Raw genomic sequence first — 18,791 nt, 5'->3', positions numbered from 1 at the left:
GGTTTCAGCCACAGACTTTAACTGGTAAGCTTTTCAATGATCAAAACAAAGTCTAGCTCCATGGTGTTGTGTTTGTTTGCCTAAGGCTGCTATGACAAAGTACCATAGAAATTTAAACAACAGAATTTATTGTGTCACAGTTTTAGAGGCTGGAAATCTAAAGGTGTTGGTAGAATTGGTTCCTTCAGAGAGCTAAGAGGGAAGGATCTGTTCCAGGCTTTTCTCATTGGAAGGTAGCCATATTCATGTTCACATGGCATTCTCCCTGTATGTGTGTTGGTCTCTACATTTTCCCATTATAAGAACACCAGTAATATTAACATTATAGTCTTTCCTTATGACCTCATGTTAACACTATTAGTTCTGTAAAGACCCTATTTCCAAATAAGGTCAAATTCTTAGATATTGGGAATTAGGACTTAATTAACATATAGTTCAGCCCTTAACAGTCATGTAGTAAACAAGTTACCACTCCAGACTGATCTCCCCACAGCAAGAATACTAGAGTGGAAATCATATGTATATAATTTACTTTTGAAATTTAGTATTTGAATACTTATACAAAGATAACACATACCAGGTGATATCTCCTGATTTGTATTCTTACACTATTTAAATGTTTTTTCCTTTTCTATGAGGCTAAGAATCTCAAGAGATGAGGTTTTCAAGTTAGAATCCCAAGGTGATGCTTTTGCTGTTTTAAAACTTCTCTGTGAGCTAACATGTAAAACTAGATAGCACCAATCATTAGAACATCAAATGGCTCCAGCTTGACCTCTCCTCTCTCTCAACTTGTATGTACTAGTGGCTTTATTCTTTTAAATATGTTTGGCCAGCTAGTGTTCTGTTTGGTGATAAGTTGTGTCTATACCCTACCAAATAGCCTGATAAAAACTGGAAAATGTGTCCAGCTTTTCTTTAAGCATGAATTCCCTTCGTGATACTACTCGCAAATGACTTTAGAGCCACAGATTCTTTCAGCTCATAACTAGGATATACCAGGTAAAATGAGCTTGGAAATACAATTTCCGTGGGCAAATGCAATGAAAACACCCTGGAACCACCTATTATTTCCAGACATTCATGGATATGAAGTTTTACTCTTGAAATGGGAGAATGTGTGTTTTCAGTCATCATAAGGCTCTAGCAAAAGGGATTTTTCATTTTTTTAATTTACATTTTTCAAAATAAAACATTGAAATACTTGAGTGGACGTCTACATAACAAAAAAATTGAATGAGAACTATAACCTAATGACATGAAAAGGACTTGTTAGTGATTTTCAAGCTGTCGATCACATGATTCCTATGAAATAAGGATTTCTTGAATGAAAAGTAATGTGAAGAATTACTATTGGTGGGAAACAGAACTAAACAATAGAAGTAGAAAAAAGAGATGCAAAACAATCTTACAAGGCTTGTAGCCAACATGCTAACATCATCTACAGAGTAATTTTATATTTATTCTACTTGACCAGGTCTCTTAGGTCCCTTCTCTAGATAAATACCTTTAGCTAGTAAAGTGATTATAAATGATAAAAAGGCCACTAAAGTGACTACTATCCTCATGGCTTTGAACCAATTGGGATAATGTGGCAAGAGAAAAAGTTCGATATGTAATGCTATCCCCAAACCTATTATTACTGTTACTATAGCTTCACTGAGCCTTTCAGAAATGAGGAAAGCAAACCATGAAAACACAACAGGAACTGTACTATTAGCTAAATTGAGGAAGTCTGGTTTAGCTGGGCTACCTTCTGGCAGAGCAAAACCCCATCTGATACCTCCCAAGAAAGATAGGAAGCTGGCTCCATAAGCCATCTGAGTAAAAGCTAATATGGGGATATAAGTCTTTGTCATCACCATGATCAGTGGTGGAGCAACAAAGGGGATTAATCCTGCCACAGTTACATATAATGCTGGCTTTGGGCTGTCAGGCAAGTAAGTGATGGTTTTTGGTGGCCTGGCTGGAATTACTTCTTGCTTCCGCTTAAAGCTGCATGGAGAAGTATGATAGTATTGTGTCTTGCTCATATACACTGGAAATGATGAGAAAGGCCAAGACCTTAGAAACAAAGGTGAAAAGTTCTGCTGGAGACACATCTTTAGAGAAAGTATTTCTATTCTCCTACTGGCTCCTACTCCGATTGTGAAAGGGTACTTCAGCATCTATAGAGAAAATAGAACCAGAATACAAAAACATTTAAATATATATATATGTTTATTTTCAAATATATATATCACCAAACATCTCAGTTAATCCCAACCTAGAATGATATAAAAACAAACTATCTGGTTTGTGTTAGCATATAGAACTTTACAGAAAGGTTGGACTACAGGATGATGTTACTGCTGGCAAAGACAAGTAGCTACACAACATGAAAAAGAAACTAAATAGAAACCAGTGATGTTTTGGCCCACACTAATCTTATTCCATAAAAGAAACATCTCAAACAGGAACAGATAAAGACTAGGTCTTTAGTATTTGGCATTCTAAACTGCTTTTTCTATTAATAAATTGTAAAAGCAGCTGCACTAATTACTGTGAGAATGCTATTTTATATAGGGAAAAGCAATCTATCTTCTAATTTAGTTTTATGGGCAGTGCATATTTTTCATAGCTCCATGCCTTTCTACATGTCTGTGCCTAGAATTCTAGCTTACTACTTTTCTATCTAGGGAACTTATCTTTCAAAATTCAGCTTGAAACTTTCTCCAATCTGATTTAATGCTCCTATAAATAAGTACCTTGTACATACTTCCATTATAATTCTCACAGTGAATTAAAAAGACTCAGGAGCCAGGACCATATTTTTTCCTTTGCCTTAAAGAAAAATAAAATTCCTAGTGCCTTTCATGGTATGTGGCCAAAGTAAACCACTCCTGCTGATACTATGTTTTAGTGAGCAGATTCCAGACTTCAACTAGTAAGTAGATCATCAGTAACTCAAAAAGTGTTAGATAAAAGAAAAAGAGTTTTTTAAGAATCTTGGTGTTTCTTCAAAATGCTAGGCATGATTCCACCTTGAGGCCTTTTTTTCTGAAAACCTTTTGTCTAGAATGTTCCCTGAGCTACTTACATGGCCCATTCCCTCACTTTTGACCAATCCCAACTCTTGTTGACACTCCTTTATAAATGCAATCCCAGCTCTTGTTGACACTCTTTATTCCCTTTCCCTGCTTTATAGTTCAACACAGCACTTACCACTTGAAATAGTAAAGATTTTACTTATTTGTATTTTAACCCCTCCCCCTTTTGAATATGAAAATAAGGATTTTTTTTTTGTCTTTTTTTTTTTTTGCCATCGGTGTTGCCTAGCCAAGCCATGCCTGGCAAGTAGTGCTCAAATATTTGCTGAATAAACTAACCTTTGAAGATGCTCGAGAAAACTTTTTGATGAAGTGAAGCATACTGGGCCCTAATGAAGTCTTGCTCAGGAAGATGCCAGGCAGTTCTGATCAATGTATTTTTACAGCTAAGTGGAGGAGCTGAATCACAAGCATGTTGCTGTCTACAAAACAAGATATCACTTAATTGTCTTCATTTTATACATAATTTTATTTTTTTTTTAATTTTATTTTTTTCTTTGGCAAGGCTACCCTTAGTTGACCTTACAGATTGCAAGGACCTTGTCAGCTTACAATCCCTTATTTTTTAAGCCTACAGCACCTGGTCTTCCTAGGTGGTCTCCCATCCAAGTACTAACAAGGCCCAACCCTGCTTAGCTTCCGAGATCAGATGGCATCTGGCTTTTTCAGGGTGGCATGGCCATAGATCATAATTTCTTAAAGTAGTAACTCATGTGAATTTCTTTCACATAACAGTTTCCATAAGACTGAAGGTCATAGCCTCTGTTCTTTTTTTCCCCTTCGTTACCTACTTTGAGGCTTAGGAGTTAACAGCTCAAAATGATAGTCACAATCCATACAATTTAGCTATGAACCATACACTATAACTGTGTTTTATATGCATTAACTCATTTAATACAGTAACATCATCAAATCAACTTGGTGCTGAGAGACTGTACGTAGCCTGTTAGAGTGCAAACTTGAGTCAATCTGGGTTGGAATCCAGGGGCCAACACTTACTACCTTTGTGATTTTGGACAAGTTACTTAATTTTGCTATGGACAGTTTACACTTGAAAATAAACATAATTACATAGAGTCGTAAAAATTAAATGAGTTAATACATGTAAAGACCTGAGAACAGTTCCTGACACAAAGTAAACACTCAAAAATGTTAACTATTATTCCTTGCTTACACAAGAGAGAATAGTTAAGAACCCTGTCTAATATATGTAACCAGTAAGTGGCTGAGTGAAAATATGAATCCAGATCTGTCTTACACAAGTCCCATTTCTAACCAGGAAAATGAGGTGTCAAATCTAAAACCCACAGTTACCGCTTAATTAAAATTTTTAATGAACTAATTTCTTGATCACAGATATTAGGCTTGGGTGGAGAAATCCTGTATACAAGTCCATGTCTTCATTCTACATGTAAGGAAGCAAGTAGGGAGTTGTTGTCCTGGGCCTCTGAGGTCTTAAATGACACCCACCACACACACTCCCTGACTCCCAAGCAGATATATACGGGGGCCGCACACCTTGGCTCAAAATCATCTGCCCAAGGGGCTTCCTGGCCACCCCACTTAAAATCTAAGCGCTCCTTCCACCTTTGGAACTCCCCTGTGCACTGACGTGTCTTCTAACTCATGGGTATCAAAGCGAAAAAATGATAGCCTAAAGCTCGGGGCCTGCCAACTGGAGAGGAAATTAAGGATAAAGATCCAAGGGTTAATCCGCTCAATTTAGGCGAAAACGCTCAAGTATTTCCACTGCCCCAAGAGAAAAAGTTACAAACTGTAAGCCTCAGAGACATGAGAAAAGGGGGTGGAGTCTGGACGCAAGCATCCTCGGGAAACTTTGCCCAACAGAGCCCGCGGCTTCGGTTTACTCCTAACCCTTAGTGCTCACCTTCCCAACCTGCGCCACTGGCAGCTGCCCTGCTATTTACTTGCCAGCGTCGCGCCGGGAGATGGAAAGCTGAGCTGCAGGAAAATTCAGGTTCTCGTGAAAAGACACTTCCGGCAAGTGGGGTTAGACAGTCCCCCACTTCCTGACAACGGGAAAAAATGAGTCCGGGTGGGGACTTGACTAGCGTTAAAGTGGTTCCCAGGCAGTGCTTTCCGTCTTGGGCCACTCCTAATTCTAGTGAAAGTCGGCTTTTGAAGTCTGTAGAGTACCCACCCGAACGATCCTTGCCTCTCTATTCACAGGTTTCCCAGCCAGCAGAATCTAACCCGCAGAATTCGGGAGGGTAGAGTGCAACTACTGAAACAATCTCAGTGATGGTGGTGGAGGAAGGTAGGAGAGATTTGGAGACCAGGCCAAATGTGGCTTGGTCAAACTGCTTGTGCTCTGGAACTCATCTTTTATTTTGCGTAACGGCAGCCTTTCTAGAATCGTCGGGACACATCTCACTGCGCATTAGAGTCCTGAACTAATACCATTTGTGGGGGAGGGATCTTTCTACTTCCATTCTCTTTCCTGGGACACGGAAACTTCATTAAGAAATAAAGAGCACAAGGGACGGGCTTTCATGAAAGATGTGGTGATAAGAGCCGGGGGGCGATTCGTAAAGTTAGATCATTCCCTCTGTCACCTTTTGCTTTAACTTTAACTTGTCGGCTATGTGACCTTGGGTAAGTCTGTTCCCTTCTTTGGGCCTCCATTTTACTATCAAAGGGAACAGCACCAAGCAATTGGAGTGACCTTCTGGAAACACATAATAGAACAGCTCAAGGTGCCCACGCTGGCCAGCTTCTCCATTCCTCTGGATTCTAGGTGGCCTAGCTTCCTTGTTACCAGCCATCATATAAGGTTTGGCTTTCCATGCAGTATGAGCTCACAGCTAATTTTTTGTAATAGTAACCGTTTCTGGTCGCGATAGGCTTTCACTTTTATTTCCTTCTCTATCACGGCAGTGCTGTCTCTTCCCGTCATGCGATACCCAATGAGACTATGGGTCGGAGAACAGCTTCTCCGCCATGGCACTGCGGACAGAAATCCGCCCTGCGCTGGGCGGGGGGCGGGACGCCAGCCATCAGGCGGAACTACCACTCCCAGCGGGTAGCGCGTCAGCTCCAGCCACGCAGACCTCCACAGCCTTGCCGAGTGGCCCGCTGGGGGCTGGAGTCTTGACATGCGCACCTGAAGGAGCGGAAGGTGGGAAGGGGTCGGAAAACATGCTTCTACTAAACTGGTTTGCTAGTACTTGTAGAGGTAGTTTGGGGACGGGTGCTTACCCAAAGGTGGGGTATGGGAAAGTAAAGAAGGGACAGGGAAAAATGGGTACACATATACACACCACCCTACTCATTGACACGCGTCCAGGCCCGAGTGTTGGGCACCAGGATAAGAGGGGAGTGCCAAACTAGGCTAGCCGGGGTCGGAGTCGCTGGGGGCGGGGCAGGGAATAACCGCCGTTCACGCGCTCCAACGGTGGCGGTGTACGGCGCGGGCAGGGTCATCCAAACAGGGTGCGTGCGCCCTTGTGGACTGTGCGAATTAGTGGGCGTGTAGGAGGCGGGGTCGGGTGGGAGAGGGCTGGGCTGGTCGTCGCTCCTCCCCCCTCGTCCGATCTGCCCCTCCTGGGCCTTGTGGGCCGGGCAGCCATTTTGGGAAGAGCTTTGTTATGGTTGTGGGTTCTCCACCTCTGCGGGATCAGGAAGCTGGGGACGCTCCCTTAGACGCCGCGTCCGGTTTCTGGTTGTAGTCCGGCCGCTGCCCGGTGAGTGGGAGTTCCGGACAATGGGTAATAGGAGATCTAGAGTTTTCCTGGCGTGGGACTCCGCCCGGTGCTTGACCGGCCGGCTGATAAAACAAGTTGAAGGAGGCTCTCACACAGGTGGTTGGGTGTAGGTCGGCCCCGAAAGGGGGAGCGGAGCCCACGGGTCCCGTATTTCGTACCGGGCACCTAGCCCCGAGCGTGGCGCTTTGAGCGCAAGCGTCGCTGCGCCTCTGCCAGAGTGCTCCTACTTCAACTTTGGTCTCCGGGTCGGAACGCTCACCTGCGGCTCTCTGGCTCCTCTCCAGGAGTTTCGGCTTGTTGGTGTTTGAGTGACTTGGTTTACGGGTTTTTTCTTTCCTTCTTAAGTTAGAGCCAGCGCCTTTTTTCCAATGAAGGAAAACCTAAGGAGGAAATAATCGTGTAAGTCAAATGTGGAGTATCTGAAAGGAAAAGAACTTTAACCCCTAGCGTTCCGGTTTTCCTTGGTAGCGAAGTGTTTTCGTTGATTTAGTCTATCCAGCACCTACCAACCCCGCCCCCGAAAAGAAGCCGGTTGATCTTAAAGTGTTACAACGAGAAATTTTTGTTGTTGTTGTTTTAAATCTACCTCTCGCCCCACCCCACCCCACCTCGTGAAATTCAAAAGAAAGGCTGAATCTAAAATGGCTGTAGCTTAGGGAAGTGCCTCGAGCTTCAGTAACTTAAATACTTTAAGTTATCTTAAATTTTTAGTTGTTTCTCTTACGGAGACAACTGAATCTCTTTGATCTTTTGGTCTTCTTGCAATTGATGTCTTATCTTGAAGAGTCCTTGCTAGACGAAAACAAAGGTGAGGCTAAAGAAGTTTGCTTACTCCAAAAGTTTACATAAGGGTGGGTGCGGGGTTTGTTTGTTGTAGTTGCTTATAGTTTTGAAATTGTGCTGTGGTGTTAATTTTATCAGCCAGTTTTGTGCTCCGAGGTGAGTTTGTCATATTTGTTGAAATACTTGCTCTTAACTTTGGTACTTATTTATTAGGGAAAACGAAGTTAATGGTGGTCCGTGTTTTAATTTAGGAACAGAAGTCACGTTCCTGTGTAAATGACATCCAAAAGTAAAGTGATTGGTTGTCTTCAGTAGACTTAGATTTGTAGTTTAGTGGACTGTTGGCCTTTTCTAAAATTTTTTCTAAGGTCTTTTATGTGTAATACTTGAAAGGGAATCAGAATACTGTTAAGTTTGTAGCAATTATTAGAAGAGTGTAAGACAAGTGAAAACAAACTTTAGAAGTGGAGTGTCTGATCGTTGTGCTCTTTTAAACAAAAGGGCGGCCTTTTTGTTTGCCTTTTTTTAAGAATAAGATCTTTCTTTTTTTTTTTTTTTTTTTTTTTTTTTTTTTTTTTTTTTTTAACCATAAGATCCAGAAGTTTAACTGAAAACAAAAAGGCATAGAATGGAAACCAGAAGCAGTTAAATCAGTGTTTGGGAAGGTGCTTGAGTTTCAAGTTGCAATCTTTCTGAAAGGTAAAATAATAAAATGCTAATTCTGAATGAGAACTTTAGAATTAATAGTAAAATAAGCTGTCATCTTCCCTAAGGAGTCAGTTTCGATTTACTTTCCTACATTCTTTCAATACAAAAGTTTATTTTCGTCAGTTCCCCTAGAATTTTTTGTTCTTATTTTGGTGGTTTTACAAGAGAAGAAGAACATTTAAAGTGCTTTTTAGAAATTACAAGTCAGTTTCTTTGTATTTTGCCATCATTGCCTACTGGACTCATAAACTTGGGTGAGATCTTTTTTTTTTTTCTCTCAAGGTGCTCAGAGTGGTTTGCACATATTGATATAAATATTCTTTCAATTGATTCTGGATAGTGTCTTATCAGGGCTCTTGAATTTTGGGGCGGAAGTGTTAGGAAGACTTTTATTTTGAATGAATTCATTCAGTTTTCTCCATCAGTGTCTGTTTAAAGGCTTGGGTGAGGAGGGCACATGCAACTGTTTCACTATGTTTGGGATAATAGGAAATCTGGGCACATTTCTGCTTATAATTCATTTTTAAATGCTCAGTTACAGGGAAAACGCAATTCTGAATGAGACCAGCAGATTGCATATCTTTGTTTTATACACTTAAATTGTATAAGAATGACACTGATAACTCTAATATGCCAGGGACTGTTACTTAAAATGCTTTATCTTTATTATTCCTATGAGGTAGATATTGTTTTATCCCCATATTTTAGTTGAGGAAAATAAGTCCAGAGATTTATCCAGTTGGTAGCAGAGCCTGTATTCAGCCTAAGCAGTCTAAGTTGTTATGATTAACCATATGGCTGCTGCCCTGAAACATGAAAAAATGAGAGGTACAAAAAATTTTAAAGGCTCCCAACTAAAAAAGTAGTTAATGGAAAATTTTAAAGGCTCCCAACTAAAAAAATAGTTAATGGAAAAGATAAATTTTGGTGTGTGTATTTATAGTTTTTCAAATAGATGGAAAATCTAGGTGGTGCATGCTACCTCGTAAATAACTATTAGTGCCATTGTCTGGAATTTAATATGTGGTTGTGCTGCCCAAGTCACTTCTAAATCAGACCCTGGTTTTTATTTTCCATTGAAGTCTGCCCAATACAAAACTGACTACAATCAAACTTGAAAAATAGTTCAGTAAGCAGAACTGAACTTTTGTCCAAAAGTACATCTTAACTAATGAGGTAAAATATTGCTAATGTCATGTAAATTGAATTTGTATAGGTGATTTCGGATATATTAGGTAAAGATTTAAAGGATTCTAATTGTTATTTTCCTTTACTGAAGCAAATAATCAGCCTTTAATTGACCTGTTGGGCAAATCATTTTTCATTTTTCAGACAAAACAGGTCAGTCATTTTAAGAAATGCTAGAGGCTGTGCTATGGTGCCAGTTTTGGTGTGGTAATACAAGGGCTGGTAATACAAGATGACCATAAAACATTCTTGCCACCAGAGAACTTAGTTTAACAAGTAAGTGCAAAAATATTCAGAAGATAACAACATAGAAAGCTGTCTTTCTTTAAGGAGTTGGTTTTTAACATACTCATTAAATGTATCTTCCTTTCCTGTGACAAAACTACTTTGTTTTATGTTAAACAGACATTAGGTTAGGGAATCACCAGCATAAACACATTTTTAGTACACTTTCCGAGCAGTAGGTCTACTTGTTTGGAATAAGTTCTATTTTCAGAAACAAAATTGAGTTCATATAAGTTGGGCTATACTTTAAATTTAGATTGCAAACTCTTGTTTCTGTTCATTATAAGTTTAAATTTCATTATATAAAAATTCTTAATTATTGCTATCTTTGAAGTTTATAAGTATGTTGAAAACTTGATTTGGTGGCTCTTTAGTTAATTAAAAAGTAGAACCATTTCAGTGTTCCTGCTATGCATTTATGAATTACTAACTCTACACTTTATAATTAGTCTTACCAAGTATGATGAGAAGGGTAATGAGAACCATTTATTGTGGGCTTCATAAATTAGAAGCTATAATAGAGTCCAATATATATAATCCCATTCCTTAAAACACTTTAAAATATATATTAACTCTTCTAAGTGAGTATACAGAGGTTCCAAGAAGTTAAGTAATATGTATAACTTAAGGAGATGGGGATTCAGGCAGCTTTATCTGATTTTAAAACACTTGTTTCTGCCACATCACATAAAAAGTATGGTATGGTAATTAAGGGCACCAGCTTTATAGCCTGATTTTGAATCTCAGCATTGCCACTTACAGCTTTATGACCTCAGGAGAATGTTAGGTGAGGTTTCTGTGCCTGTTCTTTCCTCTCTTAAATGGGGACAGTAGTACCTTCTCATAGGTTTATCGTGGTTAATAAATGAAATAATCTGTAAAGTTCTTAAAACGATGCCGACAATAAGAAGCACTTAATACTTGTTAAATAAATTGTATGAAGTTATTTTAATGAACATCTTTTCACTGATCCTTAGTGAAATTTGAACAGATCATTGCACGTGGAGATTTTTGTTTTGATTTTCTTTCTTAGTACAGTTCTATTGGAATCAGAATCCAAGTCCCACACACTGTAATTGACTGGCATTCTTTCAGGTCTCTTAAATTGTATGTTTCTTCTGGTTTTTTCCTTGCACTTTTTTTATGGGGGAAAAAAGGTCATTTGTCCTGCATTTCCCACATTGTAGATTTTCCTGATTTCCTGTAAGTCGGTAGTTGGATATAGAGGCTTAGACTGAGTTCTGATTTGCGGGGAGGGAGAAGTGAGGAGAAGACTTTCATAGGTGAGTCTGCTTTTAGGGATTTTTTTTTTTCCTGGTTTGTTCACTGGTTCTCATCTATATCATTTTCTTATAATTTCTCTATTGAGCAGCATAGAGTAATTTTATGAGTTATTTGCCCTCCTTTCATATGCTTGTGAAATGGAGAATTTGGTTTGCTTCTGGGCCATATTCAGTATTAACTTTTACGGCAGTTTGTTTCTTGTTCTTTTTTTCTTGTATATATTTATTGTATTATGAAATTGAGCTAAGTATGCTGAGTTTGCAAGTTTTATTTTCTGTTTTTGTTTACTAGTGAGTAGTTTTATCTGCTTATTTGGTCTGAAATTTTCTCAAAACACCTATTAAAAAAATCATTCTTAACACTTATTGAGTACTCACTTTTTGCCTCTAGGGGAAAATAGCCTGACACTGTTCTTAACACTTTATATATATTCACTTATTTAATCATCAGCTTTCTAACAATCTTCAGATTACAGATAAGGCCTTATTTGAAGCAAAAAAAAACCCAAAACAAACAAACAAACAAAAAAAACGGTCAAGTGACTTGCCCAAGGTCGCAGAGCCAACTAGCTCCAGAGTCTGCTCTTCTAACTTAAAAGTAATGTTTGGATGAGAAAAAAAATTTATTCTTAAGAGAGTTTTAGAAATGCTTGTAAGCAAAATGAACTTGAAGTAAAAACGTGTTTTGTGATAACAGTAGTCACTACTATTAAACCTCAATTATAAAAATTTAGTTTTTAAAAGGTGACAAATAGCCTATTTACTTATATTCATAGGAAATTGGTCCAAAATATGTTTATTACAGGTAGCTATCTATGCAGGCTAATATCTGACCCCAACCTTGTATTTAATAACACTTTGTTTAATTTTTCAAGATCTCTTTAATTTAGCATTGTCCTTATTTTTCAGTGACACTGACTATTAGGGTCAGTGTAGCTGCAAATATTTGATAAAAGTTATCACTACTGAATAGCTTGTTTGTAGTAGAATTGTTAACAACGGCTTTTGGAGCAAATGTTATAAAAACGTTTTTGCTGGTTCTAAAACCTTTGTTTCAAATACTTGCATGAATCTAATCCACTTATCTGAATCTTGCCAGAATTTAACGTGTCAGATTGCATTGGATAACAAATGTACTTATGTATCATACTATTTTTATTTGGAACCGTTGTGATTTCAGTAAATTCTCTTTTTATTAGTGGGGTAGCGAATGTTTCGGTATAATTGCCACAAGTGTTTGTGACCTTTGAATGACAAAACAATGGAATGGAGAAAGGTTATAAATTTTAATCTTTAAAAATTTTGTACTTTGTCAAATTACTTTCAGGAAATGTTTTCTGGAACCGTGAAGCAGAAGGTACAGTGATGAAAGTTTGTTACTAATGAGGAGACTGAAAGGATTCTTGTGTTAGACATTCTACTAATTGGGCTTTAAAGTGATCCTTTGTTGTTCCTTTTGTCTGTTTACTGTTTTAACCCCCTTCCAATATTGCCTTTTTTGTGAATATTAGTGGGAAGGGAAACTGGAAAGGCTGTGTGCGTGTTACTTGTATGCATACACACACATATACTTTCTGTTCCGGACCCCTGGCAGCTGTGCTACTCAATACACTAGACTGTGAGAAATGCAACAAAGCAAGGACAGTTTAGGTTCCATTCCATTGGCTAGTGGCAGTGGCATTGCTAGTGGGGCAGTTTTCCTAAGAGGCTCTTCCTGTGGTGTGACCTTGGTTGGTGGTTTTGACTAAGCTTTACTTGGTTTCTGCATGTTTGCAGAGTGAAGGAGGTTCTCATTCATTCTCTGAATGCTCACTATATGATAAATTCCTTTTTTGCTTACTCTACCTAAATATGGTTTCTTTCTTTCAACTAAGGACCCTGATTTGTAAATTGGCTAATACAGTTTGCTACTTCTATAAGATTTTGTTTGTTACTGTCTCTGTTTAGAGTAGTCTTCCTAACTCAAATGAAAAACTTCGTGGCTGTTTTTTGTTTGTTTTTTAAAGATAATCTTAGGTAAGAGTTTCCCCTTTTATCCATTCCCAGTTCTTAAAAGCAGTTGTTCTCAACTTTTTAAAATTTATGTTGAGGAAGGCCTGGGTGCCGTTAGTTTATTAAAGCTCCCACGTGACTGTCTTTTAATAAATAATTCTTTTATTATTACAAAAGCAATATATGTAGTGGGTAGAATATTAGGATATATAGATATACAGGAATGAAAACTTGACATTCCCATCATCTAGAAATTACTACTTCACAACTTTCAGTGCATTTTTTTTCCAGATCTTTTTCTAAGCACTTATATATGTTTTAATTTTTATTTTACTAAAATGAGATCAACTTGCAACTTGTTCTTTTTGTCAGTGATGCTCACTTTCACTATGAGTAAATGTTCATTTCCTTTAATATCCAGGTGCTATTTAGATTGCCCCATCTGGTCCAAAATATGTTTATTACAGGTAGCTATCTATGCAGGCTAATATCTGACCCCAACCTTGTATTTAATAACACTTTGTTTAATTTCTCAAGATCTCTTTAATTTAGCATTGTCCTTATTTTTCAGTGACACTGACTATGAGATTGGACTAGTCCTAAAATTGTTTTGTGCCCTTGCATTCTTGCGGTATCGTTTAGTTTGTTTCTTTGATTTCTGTATTTATCTCTAAACTGCACTTTACAGCTAAAAGTGTAATGGATTCACGTCTAAAGGTTTTTGACTAGCATATGTCATAGCTATATCTCATTTTGCATTGTATCATAATACCTGATTGACCTATTTTTGTAATGCTAACATTAATCCTTGTATTAAAGTGATGGTAGTTCAATCCATATATTTAAGAGTAAGTCTTTCCCCCTTGCAACAAGAAACTAATTTGTATGGTGTTACTTTGCACTAAGAGTTCCCAGTCCCTTATCAATCATTGGCCTAATTTTTTTAAGGCAACTTTATTGAGATATAACTTACATAATATGAATTCACCCATTTTAAATGTACAATTCAATAATTTTTTTAGTACATACACAGAGTCATGCAACCAAGTGCCACTATCTAATTTTAGAACATTTTCATCACTCCATAAAGAAATCCCATATTCATTAGCAGTCACCTCCCCGGCCCTAGGCAACTACTAATCAACTTTCTGTCCCTATGGATTTGCCTATTTTGGACGTTCCGTATAAATAGAATTATGATCTTTTGTGTCTGGCTTCCTTCACTTAGCATAGTGTTTTTAAGGGTCATCCATGTTGTAGTATGTATCAGTATTTCATTTGTTTTTGATTGCTTTATAATCTGTTAGTGAATATACCACATTTTGTTTATCCATGGGCATTTGGGTTGTTGCCTCTTTGTGGCTATTAAGAGTAACACTAGTATGAATATCCACGTAGTAGTTTTTGTATAAATGTATGTTTGCATCTTTCTTGGATCTTTCTAGGCGTAGAATTACTTGGTCATATGTTTAATTTTCTGGTAAACTGTTATCCAAAGTAGCTGTACCATTATAGATTTGTACCAGCAATTTATGATGGCTTCAATTTCTCTGCATCCTCAGCAACACTTGGATCTGTCTTTTTTATTATAACCATCCCAGTGAGTGTGAAATGATATCTCATTGTGGTTTTGCTTTGCATTTCCCTCATGACTAATGATGTTAAGCATCTTTTACTGTGCTTGTTTGTCATTTGTATATCTTTGGAGAAATGTCTATTCAGCTCCTTTGCCCACTTTATAATTGGGTTGTCTTTTTGTTGAGTTGTAATACTGTTTTATTTTATTGAGGTACAATTGACATACAACATTAGTTTCAGATATACCACATAACCATTTGATATTTGTATATATTGTGAAATGATCACCACAGTAAGTCTAGTTAACACCTATCACCATACATAGTTAAAGTTTTCTTCTCATAGTGAGAACTTTTAGGATTTACTCTCAGCAGCTTTCAGACATGCAACACAATAAAATTAACTGTAGTCACCATACTGCAATTACATCCCTAAGACTTATTTATTTTATAACTAGAAATTTGTACCTTTTGACCCCCTTCACCCATTTTGCCTATCCCCCATCTCCTGCCTCTGGCAACCATGAATCTGCTCTCTATCTATGAGTTTGATGGGGTTTTTTTAGATTTTACAAATGGGATCATACAGTATTTGTCTTTATTTGACTTATAAACCCCTCAAATACCATTCATGTTATCACAAAAGACAAGATTTCATTCTTTTTTATGGCTGAAGAATAGAAGTGTGTGTGTGTGTGTGTGTGTGTGTGTGTGTGTGCGCGCACACACACACACACACACACACATCACATTTTCTTTATCCATTCATCTGTCAGTGGACACTTAGGTTGTTTCCATATCTTATCTATTGCATATAATGCAGCAATGAACATGGTGGTAGACAAGTCTTTTCGAATTAGTATTTTTGTTTTCTTCAGATATATATCCAGAAATGAAATTTCTGGATCATACAAAAGTTTTAATTTTTTGAGGGACCTCCATACTGTTTTCCGTATTGGCTGCACCAATTTACATTCCCACCAACAGTGAACAAGGAGTCCCTTTTTTCCATATCCTCACCAAATACTTGTTTCTTGTCTTTTTGAAAATACCCATTCTAACAGGTGTGGAGTAATATCTCATCTTATTTATTTTAGATACAGGTCCTTATCAGATACATGATGTGCAATCTTTTCTTTGTTTTGGGGTTGTCTTTTCACTTTCTCGATGATGTCCTTTGAAGGACAAACATTTTTAGTTTTGATGAAGTCCAATTTATCATTGTTTAGCCCAGTGGTTCCCAACCTTTTTGTTACCAGGGACTGGTGTTCCTATGAGAATCTAATGTCTGGTGATCTGAGGTGGAGCTGAGGCAGTGATACTAGTGCTGGGGAAAAGATTTTAAGATGGAATTGGCCCAGGAACACGTCAACAGTGTACCATTGTGGGTGGCGAGTCTCAAGGTACTGACCTTTAAGAGAATATTGGTCTCTGTAGTAGAGAACAGAAATAGTTAAGAACATGGTTTTATGTGTTTCTTCAACCAGTCAGCTTCATGGGTGATAAACAGTAAGCAAGAGTTGGATTTTACTGGGGTTGGAGTTTTGGGAATTGCGTACAGGTCATGAGAAGAGCCAGAGAGTTGAGGGAGTCATAATGATGATGTAGGTAAATTAAAGTATAGAACTCCCTTCTGCTACCCACCCATCCTCACTATTAGCTGAAGACTTTGTTTCTATTTCATTAAGAAGATAGAAGCAATCAGGATAGACAGTCTAAGCTTTCATCTAGTGTAGTATTCAGATATTCTGCCTTCCGTGCTGTTACTGTAAATGAAATATGTACAAACCTACTGAAGACCAATCTCTGCTGGTCTTTACTTCTTCACCTACTCAAGAACATTGTTTCAGCAGTTTTCTACATCATCAACTACATCAGGTTTTTCTTCTTTACTAGGTTATTCCTATCAATGTACAAAAAAAAAAACTTATTTTGGCCACACATCTCCTAGCCATCACCCCATTTCTGTTTTACAGTACTCAGAGGAGTTGTATACACTCGCAATCTGTAGTCCCTCCTTTAGAATCAGCAGAGATCAGGCTTTCACCACTACCCCTGGTCACTGATAACTTCCATGTTGCTAAATCCAGTGGTCAGTTCTCAGTGTTCTGTCTCATTTAATAGCATTTGATAGAGCTAGTCACTCCTTTATTGAAATACACTTCTACTTAGCTTCTGGGTTCCCATACTTTTTTGGTTTTCTTCTCAGTATTCCCGATATTTGAAGTTATAATACGCTAGTTAAAAATAAGACACTGCATATTTTGGGGATTTTCTCATAGATTATTATTTTTTTAATCTATATTAGAGCCAAACCTTAGCAATATTATAAAGGTAACTTTTGAGTTAACTGTATATATGTGAGGGGAAAGTAATTTTCTATGGATTGAGAAATAAATGGAGGGTGAGAAAATAAAGACACTAAGGGTGCACGGCTCTCTATAGAAATTTTGTTAAGAATAAAGGGAAATGATCATAAATACCTAGAGGGAAATACAGACTCTAGGAAAGAGTTTTGTTTAAAGTTGGGGGAGAATTGGATGTGGTTTTTTGTTAGTTGACTGAAACTGGTATAGATAGAGGTTGTAATTATCAGGAGTAATAGATGGGGACACTGCTGGACTGTGGAGAAAATGAAAGTGATTGAGATCAAGAACACAAGGTAGAGAAGTAAGAGGAGCCTGAGGTAGAGGAGATTGAGATAAGGCCCTGGCAGTATAAGCGTAATTATAAGGTATAAAGTTAGACTATGTTGTGAAGTACTAACAGATTGCCAGGGCCTAAGGAAGTGCCCGATAAGTCATAGATTTTGAAAAGGTAAAATATTTAACAAATATTTATGAATGAATGGTTGGATCAAGTATTCAGGTACAGGCAATTCTGATATGTATGTTGCAGGGAGAGAGCAAAAGCCGCTTAGGTAAAACCTGAAAATGAATGATGTTGAGCACTGTTTATATTTAGTATTGACTATTTCTACTGACTTAACTGCTTTTTATAATTTATTATAATTTTTTTTATTGTGGCAGAATACACATAAGATTTACCACTGTAACCATTTTAAGTTGTACAATTTAGTGGTATTAAGTACGTTCACAGTGTTTTGCAACCATCATCGTCTAGTTCCAGAAATTTTTCATTACCCCCAACATAGACCTCGTATGCATTAAGCAGTCACACTCCCTCCCCACCTTGTAACCTCTTATCTGTTTTCTGTCTCTGGATTGGATATTTCATAAGTGGATCACACAGTAATATGTGTATCTGACTTCTTTAACTTAGTATGTTTTCAAGGTTCATCCATGTGGTAGCATGTGTCAGTACTTCATTCCTTTTTATAGCTGAATAATATTCTGTTGTATGGATAAACCACGTTTTGTTTATGTGGTTTCTTCTGTTGTTGGACATGTGGATTGCTTTACTTTGTGGCTGTTATGAATAAGCTGCCATGAACATTCCCTTACAAGTTTTTGTGTTGACATGTCTTCATTTTTCTTGGATATATACGTAGAGGTGGAAATGTTAAGTCAAATGGTAACTATATTTAACTGTTTGAGGAACTGACAACTGTTTTCCACAGGAGCTGCACCATTTCATATTTCTATGCGCAGTGTATGAGGGTTCCAATTTCTCTGCATCCTTACTTTATTATAATTTATAAGAATTAATTAAACCTTTGTATCCTTACCACATACAAAGCACGCCATGCTAGATGCTTAGTGAATTTCAAAGAAAAGCAAGGCAGGAATCTAGCAGCAACAAGTTCTCAGCCTGCTGGCTGTTGAAATCAACATTTGTAACTATCCTAGGAGGAACAAGTGTTAAGTGTACAAGAAGGCACAATTAAAGTACTTAGGATTTCGGGGCATGAGGTTTCTTGTGGGAAAGGCTTATTTCTTGACTATCAGACCAAGGAATTTAAATCCTATTCTGTAGTTGGTAGGAAGCAAGAAAATTTCTGAGCAGGGTAGTGGTATAATTTGAGCCTGAATTCAAGAAGAATAATCTGGCAGTCAAGAGTAGATAAAGGCTGAGGCAGAGGATAGAAGAGACTAGTATAGTGCCTGTGAAACCACATTTGTTTGTTTGTTTGTTTGTTATTTGGAGAGTAATTGGAACCTGGAGTGACAAATGGAAATGGAAGCTAAAGAATGGAAAGAG

The 18,791-nt window shown here is 37.7% G+C and overlaps 2 protein-coding genes and 1 pseudogene across 5 annotated transcripts in view; 1 reads left to right on the top strand and 2 right to left on the bottom strand.

The window, feature by feature from the left end:
* Positions 1 to 111: 111 nt before the first annotated feature.
* On the bottom strand, positions 112 to 5,125 carry TMEM69 (transmembrane protein 69). The gene is made up of 3 exons (XM_006919141.3): positions 4,978 to 5,125; positions 3,369 to 3,511; positions 112 to 2,168 (listed from the first exon to the last, which is right to left on the bottom strand). Exons 2-3 carry the CDS (start codon positions 3,408 to 3,410, stop codon positions 1,461 to 1,463), a joined length of 750 nt encoding a protein of 249 aa, XP_006919203.1. The 5' UTR covers positions 3,411 to 3,511; positions 4,978 to 5,125; the 3' UTR covers positions 112 to 1,460.
* On the bottom strand, positions 3,658 to 3,776 carry LOC112485823 (annotated as a pseudogene).
* An 82-nt stretch (positions 5,126 to 5,207) lies between the features above and the next one.
* The window catches only part of GPBP1L1 (GC-rich promoter binding protein 1 like 1), a 42,693-nt gene continuing 29,109 nt past the window's right edge, over positions 5,208 to 18,791 (top strand). The window contains exon 1 of one of the 4 annotated variants that reach the window (XM_006919140.3): positions 5,208 to 5,367. The gene's annotated coding sequence lies outside the window, so the exon portion shown is untranslated. Of the gene's footprint in view, positions 5,368 to 6,125; positions 6,229 to 6,642; positions 6,794 to 6,928; positions 7,214 to 18,791 lie in introns of those variants that run through there. The other 3 variants (XM_015595193.2, XM_006919139.3, XM_015595194.2) reach the window with 3 other exon arrangements.

The sequence above is a fragment of the Pteropus alecto genome, unplaced genomic scaffold (assembly GCF_000325575.1).
Source record: "Pteropus alecto unplaced genomic scaffold, ASM32557v1 scaffold25, whole genome shotgun sequence".
Lineage (NCBI taxonomy): Eukaryota > Metazoa > Chordata > Mammalia > Chiroptera > Pteropodidae > Pteropus > Pteropus alecto.
This window is presented reverse-complemented; position numbering and strand designations above follow the sequence as displayed.